Raw genomic sequence first — 23,851 nt, 5'->3', positions numbered from 1 at the left:
GAATTTCTACTACTAACAAAACAGATACTATTTTTAAACGAACCTTTAAACTCTAAGCGTTTAAAAAGTGAAATTTGTTTAAGGCAGTGTTAAGTCAGGACAGTCCAGAGGCGAATGAAATCCGATTCTGATCCGCAACCTCGTGGTCTACACAGCTTTAGCTCTCCGCGCTCCCTCTCTCTCCCTCACACACACACACACACACACACACACTACAGAAGACTGATGAGTGACAGAGCGTCACAGTAGCAGTGAACGCTGCGCTGGAGAGGAGGGGTGACAGGGAGCTGTCTACTGTACACTACAGTAATGAGATTATTCAACTCCTAAAGCTTCTTCTAAATAGTAGTAGTTGCGCTCTTTCTCGCACGCCGCACCACATGTGCTCGCGTGTGCGCGGTCGTGGAGGACTCGTCGGCTCACCCTTTCTGCTCCAGGAAAAGCGCAGCATTTAATGACATTATTTTTGGAAAGAAACTGCTTGTTGGAACCTCTCTCGCCCTCTGCGCACATGACTTTTCTGAAGCACCAGAGGTGGACGGAGGTTACATTTGTTGTCGTTTGCTACTTCTAGGGCTGAACTTTTTTTATTCAACGTGGTTGAGCGAAACATGGAGAACCACAGCGACTTGCAGAGCAGCACAGAGGACGTCCGTAAAAGCGGGTATCTCCGCAAGCAGAAATCCATGCACCGGCGGTACTTCGTGCTGCGGACGGCTTCGGAGCGCGGCCCGGCCCGACTCGAGTACTACGAGAGTGAGAAGAAATTCAGAGGTAAAGCGCCCGTGCCTAAAAAGGCTTTGGCTCTGGAGACGTGCTTCAACATCAACAAACGGGCAGACTCGAAGAATAAACACATGATAGTGCTCTACACACGGGCTGAGAGTTTCGTGGTGGCGGCGGAGAACGAGACGGACCAGGAAGAATGGTTCCAGGCGATGGTGGAACTTCAATGCAAGAGTAAGTCTGGGGGATAAAGCACCAAGCAATTGCAATAGAGTGGTCAACTTAGGTGTTGCATGCCATTTCCTCCAATGCATTTGCAGGAGCTACATTTAAAACGACAGCCTCTCATTGCAGTACTGCTGACGTTGGGTCTTCAGCTGCTGCTGGCGGTGTTGAAACAACAGTGTTTTTCTTCCACTCCAGTAAAGTAGATGGCCCCCCAAGTTGGGCAGAGGGGCCTCCTTTGCTGTTGAAGAAGGGAACGACTGTTACTTAAGTTCAGCTCGTTCCTTATCCACGCTGCCACCCGAGTGTGTGTTATCGTGTCTTCTCACTAGAGCTCAACTTGCAGTTGAGATACCTAGCGAGGTCCCTAGTAAACATTTTCCCCAATCTTTCTGCCAAGGCAATGCATGTTGTTCCACTTCCCATTTATATCTTGATAATTAATATTTAATTAGTCACTTTTCTGCTTTCAATCTGCTGAGATTTAGCTCAGTTTTTCAAATTGCCAGGAATCTGTCTTGTGCAAACCAAATTGGTTGTTGGTTCTCCTTGGGAAGTTAACTAAACATCAAGGCGATTTGTGACCCTGGACTTAGAATCTGGAGATTTATAATGAATAAAAAAGCTTTCCATTGATGTATGGTTTGTTAGGATAGGACAATATTTTGCCGAGATACAACTATTTGAAAATCTAGAATCTGAGAATGCAAAAAAAAAAAAAGTTGTCTAAATAAAGTTCTTAGCAATGCATATTACTAATCAAAAATTAAGTTTTGATATATTTACAATACAAAATATCTTCATAGAACATGATCTTTACTTAATACCCTAATGATTTTTTGCATAAAAGAAAAATCGATAATTTTGACCCATACAGTGTATTGTTGGCCATTGCTACAAATATACCCGTGCGCCTTAAGACTGGTTTTGTGGTCCAGGATTCCAGATTCTAAATAATGATATTAGTTAATGAAAAGTGTTAATTGCGGTATTAAATTTACAGTAGATTTGTTCACGTTGCATCAGATTTAATTTTACACACGGCAGCTTTGAGCATTATAACCAATTACACACATTTCTGTTGAGCTTATGAATGCAGTGGCCAATTAAAGGAATTTTGATGCATCAATGCCAAAAAGTGCATGCCCACTAACTGAATTCTGAATTCTCATATCATCATAAAACAACAGAGTGCAGAAAAGACGCAAGTAAATTTGTTTTGCAGTGTAGACAGCTTTAGTGATAATTGCAACCTGATCTTGAGACAAAAACGTACCTGGGAATTTTTTTTGCGAGATGCGAAATACATACATACAATAAGTAGCTACATATCACTGCAGTTTTCAACAGAATTGTCCACTAGAGGTGGTAAAACAGCAAGCAATTATTTTCTTACACAGTTATGATTACAGCTCCACATGTTTCACTTTCCAGATGTGACAAACGAGATCGGTAGGTCAGTCGTCACTGAATTTGACTTAGGATCTGGAATCCTTGAGTTTGAATCCTGTGAAAAACATGACTCGCGATGAAAGCTGAAAGATGAGAGATTGAAAAACTAGCTAAAATGATTGATCTTGATTTTATACCCCATAAAATGCAACAAACCAATTCATAAACAGTTCTTGTTTGTCTGTAGCCAGAATATGACATGCTTTTTCCCTCACAATAATTAAAGGCAACCCCTTTAATTAAAGAGGTCATAGTCCCCCCACACCGCCTAGTTACAGTACAGCCAAATTAACTTTGGAATTGCACAAATGCAGTTGGATACTACTTCAAAGCTTTCTTTATTAATTTATTTTAGCCCCTGTAGGCCTATACAAGTTATCTGCATTTCTGCTGTGACATCTGTGCGGAGTAACATAGCTAAATACTTTATTGATGCTTTCTAAAAAGTGCCAATTAAACCACCCAGACAATTTCTGTACATAATGTGCATTTCAAAAGATACTGGATATTATATAACCCCTCACTCCTCTTAGAATAAACTGTACTGGCAAAAGCAGGTACACTTGCAAAGAGTAAACAGACGAAAAGGGCAGTGACCGTGACTCCTACAGCAATTACACAGCCCTACATGTTCCTTGGCTCTGGGAGATACCACTAACATATTCAACATGTGACGCAACCCTCACAAACCAATATCAAGAGTCCAAGGTGCTATTACTCCATTACACAATGAAAGCACCAACCATATGCCATAACATATGCACTTTAATGTCTCATGTTACATATACACCAAAACTAATAGAGATTTTAAAAAGGTTTAGTTTGCAACCAAAGGGTTGAATTTCATATATTTACTCTGGATGCAATGCAAAGCCGCTTAGGATGGGATAAAGACAGAGAGACAGAATGTGTGTGTGTAAGTGTTTGTGGTGGTGCGTAAAGGAGATGACACCTTAACAAGATGTGAGAGTCAGGCTAGAGATGACCCTCCAGTTGTCGTCCATAAACCCCCTAACTGGATAACAAGCTAAACAAACCGGTCTACTGATTGGCTGGTGAAACATTTTAACATCTGTCTTACCTCCATACTTGCTTTCTGCTAAGGTTGACCTGTTGATGGACAGGACAGCTGTGAGATGACCTGTGGGAATGTTGTCCATACACACTTTTACACGTCTTAATGCATTTACTCCCTGTCCGTGTTCTTTACAGGCATTGCTAGCCATGATGATTGAGAATCTGTCCAACCGTAATCTCCCCCCCGCTGTTCAAATTACGCTGGGGATGAAATTTCAGTTGCCGCTTTCATCCGCTTTGATTCATTCATTCGCTATTCAACGAGTCTGGGGTTCGACCTATTCCTTTAAACATTTGTTTGCTTTCATGCATTCTTTTATTCATTCTCTTGCATGCATCAGTTATCAACATATCGACGTAACTTGACTAACCACTTTGCATTTAATATGTGACCCTGAACCACAAAACCAGTCATAAAGGTAATTTTTTTGAATAAATAAGCTTTCCATTGATGTGTGGTTCGTTAGGATAGGACAATATGTGACCCTGCACCACAAAACCAGTCTTAAGTCGCTGGGGTATATTTGTAGCAATAGCCAAAAATACATTGTATGGGTCAAAATTATTGTTTTTTCTTTTATGCCAAAAATCATTAGGAAATTAAGTAAAGATCATGTTCCATAAAGATTTTTTGTACAATTCCTACTGTAAATATATCAAAATGTAATTTTTGATTAGTAATATGCATTGTTAAGAACTTAATTTGGACGACTTAAAAGGTGATTTTCTCTGTATTTTGATTTTTTTGCACCCTCAGATTCCAGATTTTCAAATAGATGTATCTCGGCCAAATATTGTCCTATCATAACAAACCATACATCAATAGAAAGCTTATTTATTGATGCATGCATCTCAGTTTTGTAAAATTTAACCTTATGACTGGTTTTGTGGTCCAGGGTCACATATTTGGCCTGAGACAACTGTTTGAAAATCTGGAACTTAAGGGTCAAAGTACTGACAATATCGCCTTTAAATTTGTCCAAATGAAGTTCTTAGCAATGCATATTGCTAATCAACAATTAAGTTTTAATATATTTACAGTAGGAAATGTACAAAAGTATCTTCATCGAACATGATCTTTACTTAATATCTTAATTATTTTTGGAAAAAGAAAAGAAAAATCGATAATTTTACCCCGTACAATGTATTTTTGTCCATTGCTACAAATATACCCGCGCTGCTCAAGACTGGTTTAGTGGTCCAGGGTCACATTTGAGAAGGCTTTTAAAAATATAGATATGTGCTTTGATGTTTACATACAACTGAGATTTAACTGGTAATCATAACTTTGGATATTTACCGCCAAGCACAAGAATTTGCACTTTGAACAACCATTGCATTGTGGCTGGGGAGTTAAGTGATGCAAACAGTTGAATATTTTCCTTTTGACTAAGGTTTTGGACATGCAGCTGTCTATTTTGTCGGTATATTTCCGACTAACCACTTACTGAACACAGAGACCACAGTCATTAAAGCATCAACTGTGGAAAGTTTTGAAAACAGTAAAGAACAATGCTGAACAATCTGGTTTAGTGGCTGAACTTCATGAAACATTCAAGCACATGCACACACAGACAAAGCAAAATACACTTTTTTCACAAAGGAAGTGTTTAGAGAAGTGTTTATCCGATTGGCCAAATAAGCATGCATTGCACTTCAAAGGTTTGGGGTTCAAAAAAGAAATGAATGCTTTATTCATTCAGCATTAAATTGATCAAAAGTGTCGGTAAAAACAATTATAATTAAGTATTACGCAACACAACTGTTTTCAACATTAAAAACAATATTAAGAAATGTTTATATAGCATCAAATCAGCATATTAGAATGATTTCTGAAGGTTCATGTGACACTAAAGACTGGAGTAATTGGTTCTCATTCAGCCTTTCCATGACAGGAATAAATTACATTTTAAAATCTATTCCAATTTATTTTCATCAAATAAAATTTGGATCACAAGAGCCTTCTGAAAAAATCCTAACGACGTCAAAACCTTTGAACAGTAATGTATACTGTACATGAAAAAAAGAGGGTCCTGGGAAACTCACCTGCATTCCTGATGTTGTGTGGGTTTCTGATGCCAAATTCAGTTGATCAAATAGCAAGCAGACTCGGCGCTGTGAGCAGATATTCCATGTTCTGTATTTGTACAGCTGCAAACAGGAGGAAGAAATTAGGTTGGAGGAACTGGCTTTCTCACCATTGGCACCACTGGACATTTTACTATGCAAGATGTCTTGTATTTTGAGATTTTTTTTTTTTGTTCAATAAATCAATAAAAAGGCATTTTATGAAATCAAATACTTTGTTTAGGCAATTACAAAGATAAAGTCATGTAGCCAATTCTGACTAAATGTTTATATGGAAACTTTCTTTACTTTGCGGCTTGCACAGCACCTCACTACATTGCTACTGCTGTCTCAAAGAAAACAGTGTGTTTGTGTATTAGTCTGTGTGTATTTGTACTACATGTGTCTGTGATGCCAGTCTGGCTCATGGCTGATGCTCAAAGGTTAAACTTCCCTAAGTCTCACTCATCTTCTTAATGTGCTGGTAATTATTGCCTCTGTGAGATTTTGGACACACACACACACACACACATGTTTGTTTTTGTGAATTGTGGGGACATTCCATAGACGTAATGGTTTTTATACTGTACAAACGATATTTGCTATCACCCTACACCTTCCCTACACCTAAACCTAGCCCTCACAGGAGACTGTGCATATCTTTACATTCTCAAAAAAACGTATTCTGTATGATTTATAAGCCTTTTGAAAAGTGGGGACATGGGCAATGTCCTCATAAGTCACCCTCTCCTTGTAATACCTATGTCATACCCATGTTATTACACCAATTTGTGTCCTGATATGTCACAAAAACAAACACACACACACACACACACACACACACACAGCCAACGGCAGTGAAAGCTTGTTCTATTTTAACTGCTAAATCTGATGTAATGAAGCAGATCTTAGGGTTGCTTACTACTATTTGACCCCTATGTATCCTGCATTACAACTTAGCTTGTCCTTAAGTGCTGTTTAAACATGACCAGATCTTGAAATGTAAGCCTGTGACAAAAATATCCATTAGGCTTCTCAGTGTATATAAAGCTATTCACAGGACAAGCCCAGCAACAGCTTGCTTCTGATTGTGTTATTTAGTTGCTTTGGATACAAAGTCTGACAAATAAACACATTGTATTTAAGTGACTCATTAATACAAAGTTTTATGTTGATTTAAATTAATTTTTACATTATGTTATACAGTTGAAGTCAAAAGTTTACATACACCTTGTAGAATCTGCAAAATGTTAATTATTTTATCAAAATAAGAGGGATCATACACTTATAAACTGATCATTACTAAACATTTTGTTTAGTAATAGTTGCTTATGAGTCTCTTGAACAGTCCTGAACAGTTAATCTGCTCGCTGTTCTTCAGAAATAAATCTTTCAGGTTCTCAAATTCATTGTTTTTTTCAGTATTTTTGTTTATGTGAACCCTTTCCAACAATGACTGTATGATTTTGAGATCTATTTTTTCACAGTGAGGACAACTGAGGGACTTTTACAGAAGGTTCAAACGCTCACTGATGCTTTAGAAGGAAAAAACGATGCATTAAGAGCCAGGGGGTGAAACTTTATTGAATTTGAAGATCAGGGTAAATGTAACTTATTTTGTCTTCCAGGAAACATGTATCTTCTGTAGCTTCTAAAGGTCAGTACTAAATGAAAAAAAAAAGATATTTATGCGAAATGCCTAAAATGTACACATCTTCATTGTGTTCAAAAGTTTACACCCCTGGCTTTTAATGCATAGTTTTTCCTTCTGGAGCATCAGTGAGCATTTGAACCTTCTGTAATAGTTACATATGAGTCCCTCAGTTGTCCTCAGTGTGAAAAGATGGATCTCAAAATCATACAGTCATTGTTGGAAAGGGTTCAAATACACAAAAATGCTAAAAAAAACAAAGAATTTGTGGGACCTGAAGGATTTTTCTAAAGAACAGCAAGCAGTTTAACAGTTCAGGATAAAAAAGGGACTCATGACCAAAAAAAAAAAAAAGCACAGCTGTGGATCATTCTGGTAACAACACAGTATTAAGAATCAAGTGTATGTAAACTTTTGAACAGGGTAATTTTTATAAATTCAACTATTATTTTCTCCTATGGACTATATATATAAACATATTTTATATGAAATATATTATTCAGGTCAGTACTAAATAAAAATAACATGCATTTTGTATGATCCCTCTTATTTTGGTAAAATAATTAACATTTTGTAGATTCTGCAAGGTGTATGTAAACTTTTGACTTCAACTGTATATGTTAACATATATGTGTGTTGAAATTTGAAATTAAATACATATTTAATTAGAACTTTTCTATCATTTCAGAGTAAATCCTAAATATAATATTATAAATAAAAATATTACTTTATTTTCCAATAATTCTAAGAATGATTATATATACTGTATTTGTCAGAATCTGTGTTAATCACAGTAGTGATGGTGACCACACACAGCTCTATGCAACAGTGGCAGTCAGTCATGCTGATTCATGCTAAACATTTAAACTAAGCCTTATAAGTACATAGCATTGAATGCAAATTAGCACAGACATTAATATGTTAGCTATTCCAGCCTGTTTTCTCTCATTATACACACCCTTACACATATTTTGTGCCAAAGTTGACTTCATTTTATTGCTTCCTGATTTAATTAGCTGCTTTGTGAAAAGGACATCTATTGTTTTCCTCCACGGTTGATCTCTGAGGACTGTGAGTCAGAGAAAGGTTGTTGGGTTCACTTCTTAAATATATAATTCTAGACTGAGCCTAAACGGAATGGATTAAGACATGGCAGCAATAGTACGGTGGCAATCACTCAGCCGCTGAAGCACCACTTAGACTGACAAGACTTCTGGGAAATGATTGTAGTTCTCATGGCTTAACCAACAAAGCAATGCTTTCGTGGAAATCTGCTTCTTATTTTTATGACTTGTTTTGAGTAAAAATGGCTTGTTTTAAAGGTTGTGGTAATGTGCTGGACACAGTTAACAGTGTGCCAAACAGGAGAGTGGCACTCGTAGGCGTCATTTACAGTCTACACTGCCTCCTGCAATGGCCAGTTTGGTCCTCACCACTTTATGAAATGTTGCACGGCAGAAATGTACCGAACACCACTAGAATTTATTATTTTTAATGTTTTGCTAAATGGCCTTTGCAGTTGTTCTTAATCACAGAAAGCTGCTTGAAGTAGTAAAATCTGATGAAATAGTTTTATGGAATTAAAACGTTTTTTAGGATAGATTAGGACACAAAATCTCTTGTACAAAAACTATACCGCACTGATTTATACTTAATAAATACAGTAGTTGCTGCTGTACTGTATGAATTTAATTACCAAATTAAATGTTGTATGATTTTTTATATATAATCGCTGGTGTTAATATTTATCACAATATATAATAATGTACTACTTAATGCCTGCGTTTTCATTTGTTGGATATTGGTAGGCTAATATTAATGTTAGTTTCTCTTTTATTTGTTCACCTGGAGCTTTAATGAGGGGGAACACGCGTCCGTGAGGGAAGAGGGAAGTGCATGTGTGTGGAGTAAACAAGAGATACTATTAATGTCGCTTGTATAAGAGTTACTTAATAAATGTGTTTAAATTATACACAGTATACACAACCATTAGCCCGTTTGCGTATTATCTTACTTGCGCCTGAGGGAGACTGCGACGCCGCTGCCGAGTTACACAAGCTCTTCATACAGTTGTCAAATCTCTCACCTGTTGAATCAGCTACGTTGTCTTACAAACTTTGTATGACGTTCCTCCACGATGTTTTAATTCATCTTGCAGCGCATGTTTTTCACAGAGGTGTAAAATACTTGAGTAATTTTACTTGATTACTGTACTTAAGTATTATTTCGGGGGATTTGTACTTTACTCAAGTACAAATTAAACTGACTACTTGTACTTTTACTTGATTACATTTCTGAAGAAAAAACAGTACTTTTTACTCCTTACAATTTTATTTCATCTTAAAAAGTACATTACATTTTTATTTTTTCTTATCCACATTAAATATGGTAAACAGAAGCTCAAACGTGCATGCCTGATGTGACAATCAATGATCAGTGTTTTCATGCATCAAGCACACACATTGCTACTTTAGTTATGACTTTTATCAGGTAAATGGCTGAGGATCAAATCTGAGGAAACATATTGACGTGGCAAAATTGCGTTTTCCCCAAAAAAAGTTTATTCATTATTCGCTCTGTTTTTATAGAGCCGTTAGCTGTGTAATAAATTAGCTGAATGCACAACACTGAGTGCAAATAAAATCAGTGATAAGAATTTATATACAATTAATATTTTTGTGGGATTTAAAAAAAAAAATGTTACAAATCTCCAAAAAAATATTTAAATAAACATTGTATGTTAAATTTATTGTAATTCATGTTTAGTCTTGTTCTTACCAGATAGTGGATAGGTTGTATTTACAATATGTAATTATATGACACTTTGAATAGGAATTAATATTTTTTAATCTTAATAATTACATTATTTGCTCATTAATTAATCTAATTAGTCACAGAGAATTATTATCAGTATTTGCTGAGAAAAAAACCCCTAAATGTCCCAAAGAAACAATTAAAAGATTAATTATCCTTTTAGACAGTGCCGTTCAATAGAAAACACAAAAAAGTGGCCTTGCAAAAAGTTAATGTTTTATGTTTTAATTCTATGACTCGCCTCATTAATTCAACACATTCTTGTATTCTGTCTGGAACATGTTTCTAGCCTCTGCATCACATCTTGCTCTTCAAAGGGATAGTTTACCTAAAAATAAAATTTATCTCACCATTTACTGAACCTCTGTCATCCCAGATGTTTATGACTTTCTTTCTTTAGATGAACACAAGCAAAAACATTTTAGTAATGCAAGGGGACAGGACCACTTAGAAACCACCCAAAGGGAACACGATGGTCAAGCTTAAAATATTAGTATATTTATTCTTCTTCGTTTCACTTAAGAAGACCCTGATTCATTAACAGGGGTTGCATAAATTACTGTCATTTTCACTTTGTGTATAATTCTTGAAGTGTCATTTTTTGGATGTCCCATACACTTGTGTTGAGTCTAAAACACTTAGTTCTGTATGTCTGTCAGAAAAAAAGTACTTTTACTTTTTCAATACTTGAGTATAATTTAAAGTACTTTTTTACTTTTACTCAAGTATGTTTTTGGCCAGATACTTGTACTTTTAATTGAGTAAAATTTTCACTGAGTATCTGTACTTTCACTTGAGTAAAATTTTTGAGTACTTTTTACACCTCTGGTTTTTCATTATTTCTCACTTGGCAACACTTCAAAATAATGTGAGTCATGACATTAAAAAGGTGACGTGAAGTCTGTGATTTCTGCACCACTAGCGGCATTAAACGGAATTTTGGTGTTTGTTTGAGTGGCTAAACGGAACTATAACATTGACTCAACCCATAACATGAGTCTCTTGTTTGAAACTGATTTGAAAAGTCATTGTTTTTAGTTCAGCTTGAAACTCTAATAAGTTGAAACACACCAAAAATATATATTTTTCTTCTCGTGAGAGTGGGCGTGGCCATTTTGTATGGGTCTGGCTTCCGGTGTTATGGTTTAACTGGTTACCGTGTTATCTGGTGACCTACTTCCTGATTTAGGTCCTCCGCGCCAGATGTGATGGACCGAACGCTGCAGATTCGCCGATTCTGAAAGCACAAACTGACGTGATATTAAGCTGTCTAATAAATGCACACTTACTCATTAAATGATTTTGTATTCTTGTAAAGACGACGAATTATTGATATAATCGCCCGTAGCGGCTGAAATACGGAAAATAAACAAAAAAAATCTGTTTGGCACGGGTTTCGAACACGCACTAAAAATAGTCGTGCTGTTAGGTAACTGCAATGAACGCACTGAGCTACCGAGCTGCTTTAATTCAGCTGCAGATTTTTGGATTCAACTCAGCATTTTACTTTCGGCATGACATGCAGCTGGCTGAATCAAGGAAATGTGCTCGTGTTAACTTGTGACCTGTGTTTACTGTTATGAAAATTAATATTATAGTATAAGGATATTACCATTTATGGTTTGTTATGTTGAAGTACATTTTCATGGAGTCCCAGACAAATGTAAATTTGAGGCTACTGTGGTTTAATTACAAACACTATCGTTAAACTATTTACTATAGTAAAAACATGGTACATTTTTCTTCAGAGACTAGCTGATGCCTCGTTTGATAAATATAAAAAATGACGTTATTTACGCATTTCTTTTTGCGGTTTTTCTCGTAGAAATACTTTGGAAACGTGACTCAAATATACATTATTTTGTTATAATGAAATGAGATTATCTAGTGACAAGTTTACAAAGTAATATTTGTAAGCAGCATTTTAACTATTTTTTTGTCATCTTAACATATATAATTTGTCATCTTTACAAGAATACCAAAATGAGCAAGTGTGCGTTTATTAGACAGCTTAATATCACGTCAGTTTGTGCTTTCAGAATCGGCGAATCGGCGCAAGTAAAATGTTCAAGCGTTCAACTACGCGCGAATAGCGCGTTTTTTCCGCGCAAGTCGCGTCCGGTGTGAACGCACCATAAAATGCTGTAAAATAACTGTTGCAGTGCTGCAAAACCAGGGGCGGAGCCAGAGGGGTGGCTTGGGGTGGCCCACGCCACCCCTGAGAATTGATTGGCCACCCCAGGTGCCACCCCAAAATCCTACTCTACGATTGGCCATTAACGTGCTCAAAGGCGGAACCGTTGTTGACGCACTTGCTGCCTTTAAATCAGCGCGGGGGCTTGCTTGGACAGTCAGACACCAGAACTCAGAAATGTAAGTAGCAAATGTTTGATGTAAGCTAACCAACAATACATGGCTTACTGTTTTTTAGCATGTGAGTTTACAGCACTACTACTTGTGCTAGCACGCAAAGATATCTATTTACCTGTCACATCTGCCTTGATATCTAATCGCACACACAGCCCAGTATTAAGTCTGTTGAATCACGTCATGTATGCTAGGCTAATTTATCTACTGTACCTGCCTTTTTTCTGCTTTTCTGCCTACTCAGTCGACATTTGCTAGGTCATTAACTGTTAACTGTAGGCTACTTTTGTAAAAAGGATTTAACGATTTATCATCAGCAGATTAGCAGACGCAATTTTATGCAAAAAAACGTAGCCTACATTATATTTTAACCAAGGAACCAAATAAAACACGCCAGCAAGGTAACGTTAGCTCGCCGGCCCCTACCTTCAGTAAGTTAGGTTTAGGCTATATTCCCAGATAAATTCCACGCACGGTTTCGTTTTTGTTTGTTCTAACGTTATATATACAGTCAATGTTTTCAAGCCCTGTGTTGCTAACATACCTAGGCTGTGAAATTAAGGTCTAGCCTACTGGTGGGTTTAATTGAATTTGAGCAATAGGAAACCAATTTACATCTGGAGATAGTTCTTTGTGCTCGCCAAAATCATAGAAATTATCATTACAAGACACTTACAGTAGCTCCTGTAATCCAAGACAGATTTTCTTCGAGTTGTTAGGCTTTAGAGTATTTAGTTTAACAAATGACATGGAAACAAACATAATTCATTTCATCCACATATCCTTATGCACAATGCACAACAGTTTAGCTTAAACCGTGAGAATCAAGCAAACCTCACGGCCGTCAGGGCCTTAAAGTGACAGGCACTGAATTCGACTTGCACATCACCAATGCAGTAATGACATGAAAGAGTAGTCTATATAGTTTAAACTTTATAAATACTAATAGTTTACAGGACAGATGTGGCCTTTGATTAAGCTTTAATTTTGTGTAATTAATTGTAAATAATACGTTCTTCTTTGTTCATTGTGCCATTTCTTGTTCGTTTCATTTCAATTTCAAATAATAATGTAAGTAATAATTACTAATAATGTAAATGGAAGGAAATCTGACTTCATTGCACTGCAGTATGATAAGTTTGTTTATTTATATTTGATTTTATTCAAATAAAAAGAAATTTGATGTAAGAGTACGGTCTTTGTCCTTCAATTTATGAGTATGGTGTTTGATGCATGATTTTATGATGCCACCCTTGAATTAATCAGTGCTCCACTAAGGCCACCCCTGTTAAAAAAGTCTAGAATCGCCACTGTGCAAAACTATTTACTTTTCTTGTTGTGGTAAAAAGTTATGTACAGTAAAAAAATTCCTAGATTTAGTCATTATAAATAATTGCAACTGCATTTAAAAATATATATATTTTGACACGAAAATTCAAATATTTTTCTGTAGTCTGCTGTTCTGAGAAATTATATTTTTCTCATATTCGAAAATTAATCCTTCCTTCATGAGGGATTTATCACTCCCGAAATTTTGCTTCTTGTACCTATACAGCCGTTAGCGGGACGAAAAACAAAACTTTTATTCAAATTCTAAACGGATTATATGTAGCCTTGGAGTGCGCAATAGCCCTTCCTTTATAATCACTAAAAACGTGTCGCTTCAGTTAATCGCAAAAGTCCCTTTATAATCAATGAACCGCTTATTTACAGTAAGAGGACTGGCAAGTGTACAGGGAAAAAATCTGGTGTTTAGTGGTGAGTGAATTCAGGACGCAATTGCCAATCACAGGCGTTCTAGATCAACAGAAATGTCTGTGATTGGCTACATTGCTCAGCGCTACGAAAACAATTTGTCTTTTGGCGATTTCCAGAGCACAAACACAAATACGCCCTGGAGCTTTTACCAAATCTGTTTAGCCAATATCTTATATTATTATAGTTTTAACTGAGGGTGCTTTTGACTGCGTGAGAAAATGGATGTGTGGCGTGAGAGCGTGTGAAAAGTGTCAATTGCGTGAGTCTCACGCTGAATGCGTGAGAGTTGGCAGCCCTGACTGTATTATCTTAATTAAAAGCACACTGGTTTGTAGTGGTTGCAGTTTTACCGTTTACTTCACATTGTTAGGCTGTGTTCACACTTGGCGTCTTTTTTGACAAGAAAAAGTTGACAAGGGCGTTTTTTTGTTACAAAAAAATCTGGACGCGTTGCAGCAAAGGGCGTCTTTTTGTTGCTATAACAACAGCTGCAACAGTAGCCTATGTGTGGTGCAGAAATGTCGATAAAAAAGGAAGCTGGCTCTTTTCTTTTTTGACATTTTTGCCTTTTATTTGATTGGACAGTATTTAGACAGAAAGCGAAGTGGGAGAGAGAGAGCGGGGGATGGGATCGGGAAAGGTCTGCAAGCAGGGACTCGAAAAAGGGACGCCCGAAGCAGGGCCGGCCCTAGGATTTTGGTGGCCCTAAGCAAGATTTTGTGTGTGGCCCCAAAACACTCACAGGGCAACCACCAAATAACACCACTGCTCGTAACTGAATGAACACACATGCACTTGAATTAACAACAACTATATTACTTTATTTTAAAACAATGTCTCATTATATTAAAATATATATCAAATTTTGAAAGCACTGCAAATAATAAGAAATAGTCAAAATCAACAAAATCACAAAAACAACGTATTTAAACTATAAAAGCAAATAACTTGCATGTAACAAAGCTTTTAAGTAAAAACAATGACAAATGAACACCAATAAAAACTAAAATATTTTGACAAATAGCAATGATTAATAAGTGGAAAATATTCAAAATGATAAATAATAAAGTCAACAAATTTACACTATAAAAGCAATGAACTTGCATATAACAAGGTCTATAAATAAAGGCAATGACAAATGAACACCCATTAAACCTAAAATACTCTGACAAACAGAAATGAAAACTTAAATAAACATGAACCATAAGCAAAATATTCAAAAAACTGCTTGCAAGTCTGTTCACAGTCCATTCTTGATTAAAAACCGCGTTTTCGCTGTCTACTTTTCACATTTCTCTGACGTGACATGCAGCCAGAGAGCCCGACTAGTTTACCAGCTAGCTTATTATTAAATTAAATAACCCCCTGCTGTGTTGCAATGTGTCGGATACGACATGAAAGTGCTCTCATTATGCTATTTTTTTAGAATAACTCACTGCAACGCTGTGTGCCGTTTTTCTTGTTAGCACGCAGCATGCTAGCAAGAAAAACGGCGGATTATTTAATCTGAGTGAAATAAAATGGACCAGTCACATTATAACATACCTTTATCTTGTGATCTTCTTTCCGTTTCAATTTTTCTTTTTTTTCGTCCTTCGGCACCACTCGGGAATTTTCTTTTAGGAGCCATCTCTTGTGTTGTTAATTTGCGAAATAACGATACCCACAATGCCGCGGTTACTGACCGCTGCGCCGGCTGCGTTGTTGCCATGGTTACGCACGGAGGAGGGAGCGCCGGAGCGGTCACAAACTTACTTATTTACTTTACTAGTTTTTTTTTCACCCCTGTACTGATACGTCTGTTTAAACTGATATATTTCCGCGATTGTAGAATATATTAAAATAAAGAGAAGGTCAAAAATCCAGTCACACACTGATCGTGTGGCCCCCCCTCTAGTGGTTGTGGCCCTAAACAACCGCATAGACCGTTTATGCCAGCGGCCGGCCCTGGCCCGAAGCGCAATGGCGCTACTGTACATGTCGATGAAGAAACTATCGCCGCTGCGCGTCGGTTTTTGAAGTTAACGGGGAGGCAAATCCATAGATATATATACGTATATATCTCTACGGGCAAATCCGGTTCACAACAATAAAATAAAAGTCTATATACTGTAACAGCATCTTTCACATTTTTTCTTGTTATTATGGAAACGAACGGTCCAGCTACTTGCTTGTCATTGTTCAGCTGTCAAAAAAGCACTTGACGTAGGGCATTTTCTTCAGAAAAGTTAAACTTTTTTCAACTTAAAAAGACGCTCTGAGCTGCAGAAAAAGACGCCGGCGGTGGCGTTTAAAAAAAGCGCTCAGGGCTTTTTTGAAAAGATGGTTTACTCCAAAACAGACGCTGGCAGTTAAGGGTTTGCACTTGCATCACAATTTGGTCAGTTACCTGGATGTGCGGCCATACTGCTGATACTCAGATGTAAACAACAGCATTGATTGCACGGTTAATGTACTACTGAATTCGTTGTTCTGCTAATTTATGCTGTTTAAACTTCCGAAAAAATATGTGGAAGCTGCTAATTCATTTAGAGAAGGACTTGTGCAGCATTCCAGGCAACCTGTTACCTGTGTTTTTCCAACCTTCTATCCGTGAAAGTGCACTGGAACGGAAGTCAAACCCGTGACTTCCCACCCGTGAACTCGTACTAGATCAATGTACTCCCAGTTCAGAGTTCTGACGTCACATAGCCCGCGAAACAACAATGGCAGCAGTGTTTATGCAAGTGGTACACAGTGGAAAAATAGACTTTAGGATAATATAACATTGCATTCAAATTAATATAATATAATAATAATAAATGCGCTCAGGCAGTTTGGCATGACTTGCCTGGAATGCTACAAAGTCATGAGTCGTGGTTTGAAGTCGTGATTTAGGGGCTCAAAAACCTGCCTGGAATGCAGCACTAGTAAGCAGGAAAGTTTCTTGTCCTTGGAAATCCTGGTTCAGTTAGGCCAACCACAAATACCTTCTTTCCTCAGAGAGTTTTTTGCACTCTTCTCCCTGATTTGTTGTAACTTTTGGCAGTCTGTAGTACTCCAAATGTTTTTGCCGGTCAGACTGATTAGTACAGCCCAAAACATGACAATAATTGACCATTTTCAGCAGCAGTAATGAGCAAAATGTGTGAGTTTTGTTCGATTCAGTGGTATTGTTTATTTTCAGTGCCACCAATATGAAAACACTCTATACTGAGCATGCTTCTGTTAGTTCTTGTAAGTTCTTGCTTTTTATAAAGTAGCTAATTTTACTTTAAGTTATGCAATGTCAAAGTTTTTCAACATTTAATAGTTCAATTAACCTTTAAAATAGAGTTTGACAAAATGGAAGTTGGATTTTTAAAAGTGTACGCAAGAATTGGTTTTTAAATGAAAGCGGTTTGGGTAAGGGTGTGTGTGTGTGTGTGTGTGTGTACCTGGTATTCATCACGTTGTGGGGACCAAATGTCCCCACAAGGATAGGAATACCAGTAAATTTTGACCTTGTGGGGACATTTCTCAGGTCCCCATGAGGAAACAGGCTTATAAATCATGCACAATGAGTTTTTTTGACGAAGTAAAAGTGTGCACAATCTCCTGTGAGGGCTAGGTTTAGGCGTAGGGTAGGGTTAGGGCGATAGAAAATACGGTTTGTACAGTATAAAAACCATTACGCCTATGGAATGTCCCCATAAAACATGTAAACCTGTGTGTGTGTGTGTGTGTGTGTGTGTGTGTGTGTGTACGTGCTCATTGGTCAGTATCAGCTACTGGTGTGGACAGCAGACTCTTCCTCTCTCTTGTTACATCTTTCATCACTCCAGCTCTGGTTTGGCAGAGTGAGAACCACTAATATGCTTCCATATGGCACTGAAACCGAAAACCACAAGCAGATCTGGAAACTTCATGATATTGCTGACCAGCAAAGGTTCATCTGGGTTAACATGGCAGTGCCAGCATTTGTGTGTTTGTGTGTGTGTGTGCAGTGATAACAGAAAACACATGTGTGAAGGGAACTTAAAAAGATATTGTGTTTGTGAGTAGGGGATGCTAGTGCATTCCTTGTGGAAAAACTAGATAAACTATTTTAAAGGTTGCTGTGTCAAGCTTGTTTGTGAAGGTGACAAACTGTTGAGTCTTCTCAGTTTCACAGATCGCTCAGTTCTTAGACATTCGGTGCAAAATAATCACCACACTTTCTCATTATTATTGATACTAGGAGCATGATCACAGCAAATCATGCATTTATGATGTGCAAAAGAATTCACCTAATAATGTAAAATTGCTACCTGATCTCATGACAAAATTATACTGGTGGGAACTTTTTCGCAAGACGCGAAATACGTACCAATAAGTACATAACAATGCAGTTTACAACAGTGAGCACTTGTAATTGTTTTGATGACAGCTGAAAGAGCTGAAAGATGAGGCAAAGCTGCATGTTTGTAATAAACAAATTCAAAATCAGAATCATAAAAATGTTTTGAACTTCAAACCGTTGCTTCCAGCTAAAATACTCTATACATAATATTGCTTTTTCCAGTTAAAAAGTCATCTTGTTTGAATCACGAGAGAAAAATGCACAGATCAAGCACATTTACAAGCAAAAACAGTCCAAAATGCGAACATTTTGTAAAAAATATAAAGTGATACTATGGAATGTGCCTTAATGATGCATTTGTTTTATACAAACAAGCAGATTTTTACTTCATAAGATATTAATTGATAAATTGGAGTGGTGTGGATTACTTGTGGATACTTGTGTTTTAATCAGCTGTTTGGACTCTCATTCTGACGGCACCCATTCACTGCAAAGGATCCGAAACAACCTCATCTACATTTTGGATTCTCTGAGGTTAAGTAGTTTGAAAAAGTAATTTAAACGTTTGGGGAACTGTCCTTTTAAATAATATTTACATTACGTGTATACATAGCTACTATTTAAATGTCATGCGGAAAATATGTGTGTTTTTGCAACAGAACTGCATAGCATTGTCTATTTAGTGGAATATGTGTTGAAAATGTGTGACTGAGTGCAGCTGACATGCTCTTGTAAAGCTATTAAGGCTAAGCACTCTAAACTTGATATTGTTGCATCTGCTGCTCAGCTTTGTGATTTATTAAATAATCTGTGTTTTTGATTAGTGTATGACTTGCAAGTAATAAACAAAATATGTTTGTAATTGCTGGTTGGATTAAATGTTTTCACTCTGTTAAGTGCTTTTGTACATGGCACATTTTTTTGGGTGAAGTTACTAGTATTCCCTTATGTGAGTGTTGCGTAATATTGGTAGAACAAAATGTTCTCAAGAGTTGAGCCACCATCTCACCACCAACACCCTGGGAACTAAAAACATTTTCTGATTTGTGTCAAATAAGAGTTGCCTACTGTACATATAAAACGCATATTGAAGTAACTTAAAACCACAACAGCTGCTTGAACTCACACAGAAGCCTGAAAAAAAAAATCACCTAGAAATGTAAAATTGCTACCTGATCTCATGACAAAAACATACTGGTGGGAACTTTTTCGCAAGATGCGAAATACGTACCAATAAGTACATAACAATGCAGTTTACAACAGTGAGCACTTGTAATTGTTTTGATGACAGCTGAAAGAGCTGAAAGATGAGACAATGCTTACGATCATGGTTTTGGTGTAATGCAGATGGTACATTATTTTAAATAAATTCAACAGACATTTCAAGTCAGAACTGCAGTGACACGCACAAAAACAACGTCACATAAAACATACCGTATGTACGTTCATCTGTTTCGGGGGAAAAAAAACTCTTTTAGTGCCGCTCAGTGGACATTTCACATTGAATATGTCATGAAATATTTAGCGTCTTGCAAAAAAGTTCCCACAGGTATGTTTTCGTCATGAGATTAGGATAAACAATGTACAGTATAATAAATTTAGTTACTCTCATGCCATCTAAGATGTAGATGAGTTTATTTCTTACAAAACTTGCTCACCAATTGATCCTCTGCAGGGAATGGGTGCCGTTAAACAATTAATAAAACCATCACAATTATCCACATACAGGGGCTGGACAATGAAACTGAAACACCTGGTTTTACACCACAGTTAGTATGGTGTTGGGCCTTCTTTTGTGGCCAATAGAGCATTTCTTCTTTTGGAATGACAAATACAAGTCCTGCACAGTAGCCAAAGTCATTTTGACCCATTCTCCTCTTGCAGATCAGGGGTCAGGTCACTACATGATACTGGTGTAGGAAAATGTTATCTGACTTGCTCCTCCAAAACACCCCAAAGTGGCACAATAATATTCAAATCTGGTGACTATGCAGGCCATGGGAGATATCCAACTTTACTTTCATGTTCATCAAACCACTCTGTCACCTGTTTTGCTGTGTGTACTGGTGCATTATCATCCTGATACATGGCACCACCTTCAGAGTACAATGTCTGAACCATTGGGTGCACTTAGTCAACCTTCACACCTGTTCTTACTGGTGGAATGTGCAATCAGTGAAGATTGGCCACCAGGCTGCAGAAATATAGCCATGAAACCTCCAACATTATATTGGCCAGTGTTTCAGTTTCATTGTCCAACCCCTGTATAATCCATATGACTCAAGACATCTTGTTAATTGAAAAGCTGCACGTTTGTAATAAACAAATTCAAAATCAGAATCATAAAAATGTTTTGAACTTCAAACCGTTGCTTCCAGCTAAAATACTCTATACATAATATTGCTTTTTCCAGTTAAAAAGTCATCTTGTTTGAATCTTGAGAGAAAAATGCACAGATCAAGCACATTTACAAGAAAAAACAGTCCAAAATGCGAACATCTGAGTTTGAGTTAGATGTATGTAGTAACTTGGAAGTGTTTCACAACTAAGACCATAACTTAAATGTCACCTTGAAATTTTTTAAGTTTATGTGTGAATACCTCTATTTGCTGAGGGGAAAAGGCAGTAGGGGGAGACTTGAGACAGACAGGGGCACTTGGCTGTCAGCGGCTCTAATACGCACAGCTGTTTCTGTACTCTGCAGCATTCTGCTTATCTTTCAAAACACCAGGAGAGAGAAAGATCAGGACTGAACTTTGGCCCTAGAAAGAGCAATTAGCCCTTATTTTAAAACCCTTATGTGCTCACATGCACACAAATCTCAGTTTAATTGCTCTTTTGTTGAAGCGAGTGCTTGTGTTACTGCCTGTGACTGCCTGTGACACCTGTCTTTAGGTGCTTTTGGCATTTCTTAGAGTGTAGAGTCAAAACTGCTGCTTTCGTTTGGGTAGCATAATGTATTCAAGTCAATGCAGTCATAATAAATAATATATTCCACTTGATTCAAACCAGTTCATTTACATTTTTAGGTTACATACTCCTGATTTGAATTTTACGTCAACACATGTTTATTTATTTACAGACAGCTGCAGTTTGTGCTGCGTCTACGCTTCAAAACAACGCTTATGTAACAGTGCCTGTTCCCCTCAAATCCCCCGTTCCCCCCACCATCCCTTCCCTCCGCTGGTGTAAGGTAACACGCATACCGCCAGCACGGCTATGCTGTCCTCCTCCTCCTCCTCCACCAAAATGCTGAGTGAGTATGATGACGGCAGACTTAAGCTCAGATGGAGCCACAACATTGGATCAAATGTGGTTTATGGTTCCAAACAAATCAAGATTAGATTTTTTTTTTGCTAATAACACATGATTAGATCGGAATGCAGCCTGTTGCTGATTTTAAGGTCATTTTGTTGGTTTGGTTTGTGTTATACACTGTGCCACAGCTGCAGTGACCTTGCCAGCCTTGACCACATTGTTATTTTATGACCTACATTCTTAGTGTTTGTGTGTGTGCTGAACAATTACCAGTGTGGCGGTATTCATTCAGCCTGTTTGTCTATATCTAGACATCTGAAAGCAGATAGGTAATGTTTATTAAGCAAGAAAGGACCTTACAGCCCCAATAAACATAGGTGATAGCAGGCACGATAGTGTCTTTTTCTGTGTTTGGCTATCTCTGTTAGTGGTTTAAATTGCAGTACACTGTATGTGTGTGTGTGTGTGTGTGTGTCTGCATGATCATATTTTAGATCCTTTAATCCTACCCCATTCTTAAAGACTTTTCATTCACACAAAAATGAAAAATAGCCCGTTATTTACTCACCCTCCAGGCATCCTAGGTGTATATGAGTTCCTTCTTTCAGACGAATCCAATCAGAGTTAAATTCAATTTTGTTCTGGCTCTTCCAAGCTTTATCATGGAAGTGTATGGGTGTTTCTCTTCATCAGTCCATAACAAGTCCAATAAAGTGCATCCATCTATAATAAAAAGTGCCTCACACGGTTTCAGGGGTTGAATAAAGGTCTCCTGTAGCGAATCGATGTGTTTTTGTATATTTAACAATCGTACACTGCAAAAAATGCTTTTCTTACTTAGATTTTTTGTCTTGTTTCCAGCCAAAATATCTAAAAATTCTTGAATCAGGAAGGATTTTCTAGACGAGTAAAAATGAGTGTCTTGTTTTTAGTAAAAACAGGTCAAAATTATGTGAGTTTTTGCTTGAAACAAGCAAAATAATCTGCCAATGGGGTAAGAAAAATAATCTAGTTGTCTGCTTGAAATAAGATTTTTTTTTTCTTACCCCACTGGCAGATTATTTTGCTTGTTTTAAGCAAAAACTCACTTCATTTTGACTTGTTTTTACTAAAAACAATATAATAATTTTTACTTGTCTAGAAAATCCTTCCTGATTCAAGATCTTTTAGATATTTTGGCTGGAAACAAGACAAAAAATCTAAGTAAGAAAAGCATTTTTTGCAGTGTACACGGAAGGCGAATACGTAGGCGGTGCGTATGCGCCTGGGAGTCTTGTGAAAACCAACGAGGGCAAAGGAAGCAAAGTTTCTTTACTTTAACAAAGGAAAACCAGACTCCTCTTGGCTTATATTGAAATCCTCTGACATTTTTCTTTACAAATCCTGTTGATTAAATTGATAATTGTTTTAAATATGAATACAGGAGGCATTTATTCACCCCCATAGCTGTGAGAGGCACTTTTTATTAGGGATGGATGCACTTGATTGGACTTGTTTTGGACTGATGAAGAGAAACACCCGCCCATGCAATTCTAAAGATAATTTTTAATTTAAATTTTTAACTCCGATTGGATTCGTCTGAAAGAAGGAAGTCATATAGGTTGCCTGGAGGGTGAGTAAATAACCGGCTAATTTTCATTTTTTGGGTACACTCATGACTCGGGTCTCCCGCGTCAAAAGCGATGTGTATTATCGCTTACGCCACTGATAATGTTCTTCAATGGTCGTCTTTTGTTATATTTGTAAATATGGCCTATGTGCATTGTGTAAAATCGCATTCAATAAAAGGCACCAGACTACAGAAAATGGCATATACTACAGTATTTTTTTTTTTTTCTGGGGGAGGACCCACCCACATTTATTTTGCTTCCGACGCCCATGGGTACACTAACCCTTTAAACCTCTCAACTACTTTAATAAGCAGCTAATTATGAGTTTAATAGGGATAATTGGACCTTAAAATAAAATTTGACCTTAACAACTACAAACTTGAATGGTTATTTGTGTATATGTGTGCACGTGTGTATGTGAGAAATACTGTCTTAGCAGGAGAGACAGACCAGGACAGGGGGATAGTTAATCTGATCATGTTTAATGGGCGCATTTAATCTGATCGAAAGCTAAGGTAGATGACTCAGTCATGCAAAATCGGAGGG

The 23,851-nt window shown here is 37.2% G+C and overlaps 1 protein-coding gene across 1 annotated transcript in view; it reads left to right on the top strand.

Moving 5' to 3' along the window:
- The first annotated feature begins 228 nt into the window (after positions 1-228).
- LOC141331321 (insulin receptor substrate 1-B) overlaps positions 229-23,851 on the top strand; it is a 69,844-nt gene continuing 46,221 nt past the window's right edge. Inside the window, exon 1 of the mRNA XM_073836342.1 lies at positions 229-960. Coding sequence (XP_073692443.1) covers positions 612-960 — 349 coding nt within the window. The 5' untranslated portion in view covers positions 229-611. The remainder of the gene's footprint in view (positions 961-23,851) is intronic.

Source organism: Garra rufa, chromosome 3 (assembly GCF_049309525.1).
Source record: "Garra rufa chromosome 3, GarRuf1.0, whole genome shotgun sequence".
NCBI classification, from domain to species: Eukaryota; Metazoa; Chordata; class Actinopteri; order Cypriniformes; family Cyprinidae; genus Garra; species Garra rufa.
This window is presented reverse-complemented; position numbering and strand designations above follow the sequence as displayed.